Source organism: Monodon monoceros, unplaced genomic scaffold, assembly GCF_005190385.1.
Source record: "Monodon monoceros isolate NGI ecotype Baffin Bay Population unplaced genomic scaffold, NGI_Narwhal_1 Super_Scaffold_14, whole genome shotgun sequence".
NCBI classification, from domain to species: Eukaryota; Metazoa; Chordata; class Mammalia; order Artiodactyla; family Monodontidae; genus Monodon; species Monodon monoceros.
In genome coordinates, this window is record NW_021703770.1 from 73103247 (window position 1) to 73112719 (window position 9473).

Sequence of the window (9473 nt, forward strand, 5' to 3'; positions counted from 1 at the left end):
CCAGGAAAGGACTGGAATCCAGACGTTGGGCGTCTGGCTTTTCTACTTAAGATCTCCAGGTGATGTGAACTCTTCATCCTTGGAAATGACCAGCAGCACCGGGCACTGTTACATGATTCAGCTTGAGTCTCCCTGCTACGCAGTGATTTTAGGACTGGCTTCATAAAGCAGAATGGACGGATTTTGTGGAACGTGCCTGTTTTGGCCAAGAATGATCTGCACGCTTATTCGATTCAGCCCAGGATACAGCTGTTTGTGACTAAGCCCCTGCACCCTGAGGGTGACACGTCACCAGGCAGCTGCTTCCTGTTTTCACTCTTCCCTTTATCATTCTATCCGGACTTCCTTTCCCCTGCAGGCCCCCAAGACGACCAACTTCAGCGAGTCTGACGTCTGCCATCTCCCATCTCCTTTTCCACCCTCACTGCTGCTCAGGGTAGTTGAGTCATTTACGTGGCGCGGGGACCCTCGTAAGGGCCTCACGAGTACATCCTGGGACTGCAAGGCGAGGAGACCCCGTCATCCACCTTCATGCAACTAACTGCCCCCTCATTTCCCGTGAAGAACTGTCTGTCGAGGCGACCCCGGCCCCTCCAACACAACTGCAAAGTGAACCACAAAACAGAACCTCTAGCAGCACGTCCTGGAGGCAGTAACCCACCCAGAGCGAGGCTGGCACTCTGCAAATGAGCGGTCTCTCAGGCTTGTCTCCTGCTTCAGGCCGGACACAGGACAGGATGTGTTTAAATGTAAGGAAGTTCATTTCTGTGCAAATAGGTTGAGGTCAAAGGAGCTTTCCTCAGCACCAAGGCAACACCTCAATCGTCATGGTATTTGAGCTTGTAATATACAAAGATTATGGGTCACTGCACTTTGCAGTTGGGAAAGGTGAAGGGACTTGCCTAATGGATCCTATAGCAATGGCTTAAGAATAGGGCGTAGTTTTCCCTAACAGAAAGTGCCTTTGAAACAGTATTAGATGTAACAATAAGAAGTAAGGTCACTGCCTTTATTTGCAAGCTATGCCTTTTTTTTATTTATTTATTTTACTTATTTTTGGCTGAGTTGGGTCTTCATTGCTGCGCGTGGGCTTTCTCTAGTTGCGGTGAGCGGGGGCTACTCTTCGTTGCGGTGCGCAGGCTTCTCACTGCGGTGGCTTCTCTTGTGGAGCACGGGCTCTAGGCACGCAGGCTTCAGTAGTTGTGGCACGTGGGCTCAGTAGTTGTGGCACGTGGGCTCAGTAGTTGTGGCTTGCGGGCTGTAGAGCGCAGGCTCGGTAGTTGTGGCGCACGGGCTTAGTTGCTCCGTGGCATGTGGGATCTTCCCGGACCAGGGCTTGAGCCCGCGTCCCCTGCATTGGTAGGTGGATTCTTCACCACTGCGCCACCAGGGAAGCCCCCTGCAGGCTATGCCTTTTTGATTCAAAAAAAGAAAAGAGACTCCAAACAAACTAAACAGTGGTAGTAGGTCAGGGATGGGCAACAGTAAGAGAACATGGACTTCTACTTTTTAGACTTCAATATTACATAACTTCAAAACAAGCATGGACTACTTTTATAATGATAGAAAGTTTTTTGGGACTTTTCCCCGTGATTTTAAAAAATGAAAATGTATTCTATTCCTGACTCTTAGTCACTGTAATCGTCAATAAAAACACGTTTTCTCTGCACCTTGGAATTCTTCTTTGCTACCATCTCTCTTCTTCTATATACAATATTCAAATAAAACTTTTTAGATACCTAGCATAGGAATGTAAGATGGCTTTATGGCCAAAATGTTTAGAAAAAGAGGCACAGAAAAAAGTAGTTGGTTTCTGGTGCTTTATCATCACTCTCCCTCAAAAACACCTGTCACTTGTGTCTCTGAAAAATAAAAACATGTTTTTAAATTGTTGCCCATCCTCTGAAATTCATAGGTGACTATCCGAGAAGATGGGGCTAGTAGTGATTCTTATAAGTTCTGGGTACTAAGAAATGGTTTAATAACAAGCCAAACTAAATAATCCTGGATAAAAACTGAAATACACTCTTCGTACTTAAATTACTTTATAAACGGAATCTTAGCTCAGCTATATTTGAGGTAGATAAGGTAACAAAATAATGCACTGTTTAGGTTTTTAAATTTTTTTATTTTCATAAAATAAACAAGCAGGAATCAGTTTATTTCTACTGTTGAAGAATTATCATGAATTATTCAAGATTTAATTGCATCAGGATAAATTAAGCTTTCACGTGCTTAGATACAACAGACTTACTGACTGCTGAACCTTTTAAATTAACTGAGTTTAACTTTCACATGACCAGTTGTTTTTATGGCTTATATAATCATTGACCATTTTTTCAAAAGCATTTAAAATGACTGAAAAACAAAGGTTTCCAAAGTCTATAAGTAAAATCATTATCAATTAGAACATTTACCTTCTTCAAGGAAAAAAATGATACTGGCTTGATCATTTCTGTCTACTCTGAGTTGAGAAAATGAATTCCCTTGGAGTTTTGGTCTCAGTTTTGCTAGCAAATATTGAACTGCTTAGTAGCTACTCACCAGTCTTAAACCTTCAACTCACACCCCACATCTTAATCATCCCAAGCGGGAGGCGTGCTGTCTTGACACTGGGCAGCAGCGCTTCCTCGCGGCTACCGAGTAAGAGGCTCACCAGTTCATTAGCAGCCCTCTGACCCTGACCAAGCAGCCAACAAAGTGATCCCATCCCACTTGCACGTTCACTCTGATGTGCAACAGTAAGACAAGACCTGGATGGAAAGATGATGGAAGGCTCAGCCGGAAATTGACTAAGAGTTACACTGTTCCTTGGGCAGAGAACCAGGGAGCTCAGAACGGAGACAGAGGCACACAGATCCACCAGATGCTCTACGCAGTCCTTGCTCACTGTATTTTTATTGTGATTTAGATAAGAGAGAGATGATTACACAGAAAACACCGACATCTGCAGAATTACAAATTAAGCAAATGCAATGGGAAACACACGTGTTTCGGTCCCTTTCTGGTGCTCTTTTACCATCTGCTCTCTTGGAAGGAACTCAGGAGCTGTAGTACTTGAGGAGATTCTCATCCGTAGGTTTGAGGATTTTCTTATCAGCCATATTCACTACCCACCCCGGAGCAAGACCAAAGAAAATCTGCCTTGGATCTTTTCGAGTGCTGAGCATTTGGAAGAGTTCGTCTTTCGTGATATCAGGTAAGATATAACCATACTTCTTGGCGAGCTCCAGTCTCGCTTCAGGAAATTCAGCAGGATCCGCCAAGTAACCACGATTCCTTGCATCAGTGTAATAGGTTACCAGTGCCTCAGGGGGGAGCATTCGCTTGGGAATGGGTTGTCCACGGAGAAAGAATGGAATAGGTTTGCACAGTATTTCTAAAAAAAATGTTTAAATAGAAAGAGAGAGATGCAAATACTGCCTTTATACATAATGATTTTCTCTTAATAATGGTATTCTTTTAATTATTAATTTTTAAATATTTCCAAGAGGAAAACTTAATTCCCAAAACTTTTTTTTTTAATTAAACAGGTTTGTCTTAAGTAAGCAAATGGAAACACTTGACTTTCAAAAGTCCGTATCTTGAAAGTCAAAGTTACTCCTGCATCACCAACAGCGAGTGAATTTCTAAACGTGGGAAATAGCATATTGAAGCCCCATGTTTTAAAAAACAAAACCTTTTTATGACACACTGGCTGAGGTGTATGAGAAGGCGGAGCGCCACCAGCCACACCAGTAGTAGAAACCCCTCAAACAGGAAGCCAAGGGGGCTGCAGAGCAAGTCAAACCCTTGTGTGGCAGTCAGCACGCGACCCCGAGGCAACAAGCTTACCCAGGCTTCGAGGGTCGTAGAAGGCCGTCGTGACGACACCCCCGTTCTTCTCGATCGCAGCGATGGCCAGCTCTGAAGCCAGCTGTACTTCAATATTAACTTTTGCCTTAAAGGTGTCAGCACCCTGTCACCCGTCAAAACAAGGTCTGTGAGGAGACGGCTTGGCTACAAGTGAATTAATTACATGAGCTTCCCTTCTACACTGTGTTTTCTCCTCTAAAGGGCCTGCAACGTGACAGCTGTTCCTACTTTAAATACCTCTGCTTTGAGGTCCTATCAAACACCAAATTCTTCCACGTTTTTTTAGGCCAACTTGTTTTACCAATTTTCATTCCCTATGAGCAGGGATGACTAGAATTCCATTTTATGCATTTGGCGGGCACCAACATAAATACACATTCCCATTACTTCAGTAACAGCAGATTGTTTAATCCTCAAGACAACTCTAAACCAACAGAATCACTGCCACACCAATGTCATAGACGGCAACACACAGACGGAAACACAGAGAGGTTAAGCAACTTGCCCAAGATCACAAAGCCAGGGGGAGTCTAGTCCCAGCGCCCTCGTTCCTAACCACATTATGCCGCGTGACACAGATAAAAACTTACCTTCCTGACCCATAAGTAAGCAAGAGGCCAAGAGCTGGTTAAAGAGGGGGGCAAGAGGGCTCGAGCCAGCAAAAGAACAAAGTATCTGAGCTTGGGAGGGGCCACTCTAGGGAAAGGGGCAGAGACAACAACAAAAATAAAAATAGTACTCAACTTTTTAAAGTCCTATCTGGGCACTTTCATCAGGATGTGCTATATTTTACTCTAATTTCAGAACAGATTCTGACAAAATAAAAAGATGGTGGCACTACCATTCTTTTTGCAGTAATAAAAATTTTTTTTGCTATTCTGGTGCGGCGAAACAAGCTGGCTCCCAATTTCAAAATATTCCATCAATTCTAAGACACATTTTCTCACATTTTTCCCATCTATGATACTGGTAGGCATTTTTACAGTCAATGGCACTCTTGACTCAATGAAACAAAGTCTTGCCATATTATTTGAGATTTCTAATTACTATTCCACAGATTGCTTAACCATTTCCCCATCCTTGGGCATTGGGGTTAGTTCCAGCATTTTCAGTGTTATAAGAAGAATATTTAGCATTTCATTATATCAATTAGGTTTCTTTTATTTTGTTTTTCCTTAGGACTTCTGTTCCCAAATTGGTAATGTTGTGCTGAAAGAGCAAAAGAGTCTTATTATCCACTATTTACTACAAATCTGAAATCCAGAAAAGGGCAAGCAGTTTACAGAGCTGTAAATAATGTATAACTGTACTTATTCAACCAATGTCCTGGTGTAGATTTCAGAATGATTTTTGCTAGTTTAATAGACACATGCCTGAAAGCTGTTGGGATGTGCATTAATGTCTGGTGAGGTCATGGGTTTTTCCATATGTTAATTTACAATTGTGTTCCCTTATACGCCAAGTAGAATACTGAGTTTTAATGGTGTATTTGGTATTCTCTCTTCGAATCATTTTATTTGGAAAACTTTTATCCACAAGTGTACTTTTTCAAAGGAATCTAAAAGGTTTTCCCATAAACAATGCTCCCCTCTAGTGGACACTAAGTTACTTACACAGCAATATCGTATTACTGACATACAAGAAACAGGTAGTTGATTAACAATCTACAAGTTTATTTGCTTATGAAACTCCTGGCCAACTTCTACAAATAGAAAACCGCTTCCCTACAATTAGAACTGGATTTGATTCATTTCTGTCTTCCATAAATACTGAGTGACTATCACAAGCCAATATTTCCAATGTTGTAAATACAGCAATGTATCAAAGTACCTGCTCTCAAAGAACTGACATCACAATGAGGAAAAACAATGAAAAATAAATGCATTACTTGGTAATAAGTGTCAGGTGTTCATACACTCAAAGAAAAACCCTTTGGGCAGAATAAGGCAGACGGTCGGGTATGAGGGTATGAATGTTCCTTTATAAAGAATGTCAAAAACATCTTCCTACTAGGATGACATTTGAACAGAGAACCAAACAAAGTGAGGGAGAAGTACGAATGGGTACACAGGAGAAGAACATCCCAGGGCCAGGGAACAGAGCCGCCCCTGCCTCCCGCCACCAACAGCATGCAACTTTCTAAAACCACAATGAGTATAACACGATCGCCACTACATAATGTTTATGACAACTGAAAAGGGATAAAAATAAAGCAGGCAGGGTGTCGATTATATGGAAATCAGAAATAGCCATCTATGTAACTCCAAAAACAATCTAATTCAGACTTACCTCCTCTACCAGCTGGACACCATAATCCCTTTTGGATGGCTGGATGGTCACGCCTCTCCCATTGACAAGTTGGGTTAAATCAATAGGTTTTGTAGGATCAACTCGACCCAAATCAATAAGATACTGCAGCCTGTTGAGACTCAAAGGCTGATACTGGCGTCTGAAGCTACACAAGAAAGTAACAGTAGTTGGAAAACTCAGCCAGACTTACCTTCCAGCAAGATCTCCAGATCAACTCAGAGCTTTGTCCTGGGTTTTCCTCCACCAATTTATATGGTTTAACAAAATAAAACCCCTGAGTATGGCATAAACATGTAATATTCCTTGATTTGGGGGCAATGAAACCAAACCAGTAAGTACTTACTTTGTTTCACCAACAATGATTTGCCTAGGCATCTACTTCACTCATTTAGACAAATAAATAAATATTTAACCCACTATGTAAATTATACATTAATGGAACTCAAAGTAATGGTGATTACCATTTATTGGGTGACGACAATGAGTCAGATTTTATATATGTAATCGCCCTAAACCTCGCGAGCAGGCACCATTATCTCCATTTTGCAAGTCAGTGCAATGTCTGGCTTTTTCCCCAATTCAGGCTAAACTTCATTACCAAAAATGGTTCAGAGAAACAGCAATGAAAGTTTGCCTCCAAGTGGATTTAAATTTCTACCAACCTAGTTTTAGGTAACTCTCAGTGAGAATTAGGTATTTTACACTAAGAAGAAAAGCAAACTTACCTATGTCCTTCATTAAACCCGTATTTTGGGATTCGAAGGTAAAATGGAGTCTGGCCTCCCTCAAAGCCCAGCCGGGGCCGGGTTCCTCTCTGTCGTTCTCCCTTGTGGCCTCTGCCACATTTCCTACCTCTTCTCTGACCTCTTGGTCGTCTTCCCTGTAAGGAAAGAAGAATGTTTTATGATCTACAGATGCACCTTTAAAAATTGCATTTCACCTTTGCACTGTATCTTTTGGTTACGTCCTTCATTCATCCAACCAAGCAGGACTAGCCAAGCCCACTACGTGCCAGGCACCATCCTAGCTGCTCTGAAGTCCAAACACTCCACATGAGCAACTCTGCCTCCGAAGATGTAGCTAATTCTTGCAACCAAACTCCAAGTTGTGTTTCAAAGGGAAAGTTCCAAGAATGAGATGAAAAAAAGGAGACTGTGACAGGTTGGAACTGAAAAACATTGTAGAATTAAACATCCACAACAAGCAAAGTTTGCATGATACGCAAGCGCATTTATTTTAGAATTAATTGTCAATATGCCACTGTTACCCATATATAGTGTTTTATTTAAATACCAACTTATAAGGAAAATATTTTTCTTACTTTACATCCTGTCACTTCAGGAAAGCAACAAATTGGTTTTTAAAGTGACAGTATGTCCATGACAGCTTTTCTAGCTATATTCAATGATTTGCAGAAGAGACATCAAATGTAATAAATCTTTCCCATGAAGATAAGGTATGGTGGAAAAGCACTCCATGTTAAACCCAATTTTAAATGAGACAATCATTTGTACTTCCTGCGACCTCGCTCCCCCGCCCTAATTAACGTAATTAAGCCTCTAAACCTGAACCTTACAGAGAACTGGGACCACGTGGGCAGGTTTTCCCGCGTCACCTAAGCAGAGGGGCTCAGGGGCCCCTGGCTCCCCCAGCGCCTCTGGACCCGCGACCCCGAGGGCCCCCGCGCCGCCCGCAGCCTTACCGGTTTCCTGGAGCCCGGGTTCGGCCTCAGGTTAGCCAGGCTCACACGAGGAAGGGCCCGCAGCAGGTCCAAGGCCTGTGGCCCTCCGCCCCTCACCGGGCCGGCCATGACCGGCGCGCCCGCCAAACTGCAAGGACGCCGGGCCGCCAGCGCCACGTAATTTCCGGCACTGCTTTACGGCCGAGGCCCCGCCCCTGTCGTGCTGCAGGCGCGCCGCGCCGCCAGCCGCGGGGCATGCCGGGAGCATGCCGGGAGCCGGGTGCATTCGCGGTGGCGGCAGGTGTGTGAGGGTGTAATCTTCGTGGTGCGCTGGCTTTATGTTTACTTCGTTGGGGATGGGATCCTATTTTGAGAGGTCGTGCCTTGACCTTGGTTCGGAATGTGCTGCGTTCTCTTTCGCCGCACAAAGCACGCGTTGAAAACGGTGTGTGCGTTAGAGGGCTTGGAGCCACTGGCCTGATGTGTCTCCCAGCCTGGTCCTTAGAGGCGCAGGGTCTTCTCCGAGCTCCACGTGGGGCCCAGAATAAGATACCCTGGGCGCTGAAGTACCGGCTTGGAGCTGAGCCAATTATATGCCCTGTCCTCTGAAAGGAATTGCACAACGGAGAGTTGTGGGTTAACTGTTATTTGGGGCAAGATGAGGGCTGTAGCATGGGAGATAGACCCCTCAGCTCCGAGGAACTGCTCCGGAGAAGGTCAGTATATATGTGATTTACGTGAAGGGAGGTAGTGTCATCAATCACACATGTTGGCAGAGGCTTGCTGCTGGTCACAAGGAGCAGATGTCACCGTCAATGATTCTAGTGCCCTTCTAGATACAAGGAGATGCCAGAATTTGGGCTCATAAAATCTTCTGAAAATGCCTGACTATCTGAAAACCTGTTCTGCCAGTTTTCCCAGAGCAAAGTGCGCCTTACTCCTGATCTCAGCCCTCAAGTCTTTTCAAGGGGTGTCGGAGGTCAGCGGCTGCAGTGGCTACCGACTTCATCCTTGTAGAGGCAGATGGCAAGTTCCGACTTTTAGCTGGCAACCCTGAGATTCGAAAATAATACTCAGGGTCGAGCTATTACAGTGTCTGGCTGGTACCAACCCGTGAATAGGACGCAAACTCTGCATCCTGTCCGAGTGCGTCTGTGTTGCTTTGACCAAGTCACAGACATGCTAACTTCACTTGCTGTTAATACCGAAGGAGCCACGCTGAGCGCTTGGCTATGTGTCAGTCGCGTGCTGAGTCACCCTCATTCGATTCATCAACTGAACAACCCCTCGTGGGGTAGATGTTATTACCTTTCGGACTTGACAAGGGCGGTAGCTTGAACGACGTCTCATAGCAAGCAGCAGAGCCAGGATTCACACTTTGCCTCCTATTACATAAGTAGTATTTTTTATAATATAAAGTTGAATATCTGCAGCACAAAATACATAACAATATTTTCACTCAAAAGTATCGGCTTCCCTATTTTTGTCTTAAGTGAGTATAATATGGACCATGCTTTTTTCTTTAACTTTCTTTTATTGTTCTTTTTATGTTTCACTGTCTTGCTGGGGGGTTGTTCTGCTCATCCCTACTGGTGATCACAAATAGTGAAGGTGGAAATAAATTTTT

General features: G+C 43.8%; 1 protein-coding gene across 1 annotated transcript; it reads right to left on the reverse strand.

Annotated features, from left to right (window-relative positions):
- Positions 1-2888: 2888 nt before the first annotated feature.
- Positions 2889-8007, reverse strand: MRPL15 (mitochondrial ribosomal protein L15). Its single transcript, XM_029223145.1, has 5 exons — positions 7868-8007; positions 6891-7045; positions 6145-6310; positions 3835-3958; positions 2889-3379 (listed from the first exon to the last, which is right to left on the reverse strand). The coding sequence occupies exons 1-5, from the start codon at positions 7973-7975 to the stop codon at positions 3042-3044; spliced, it is 891 nt and encodes a 296-aa protein (XP_029078978.1). The 5' UTR covers positions 7976-8007; the 3' UTR covers positions 2889-3041.
- Positions 8008-9473: the final 1466 nt, after the last annotated feature.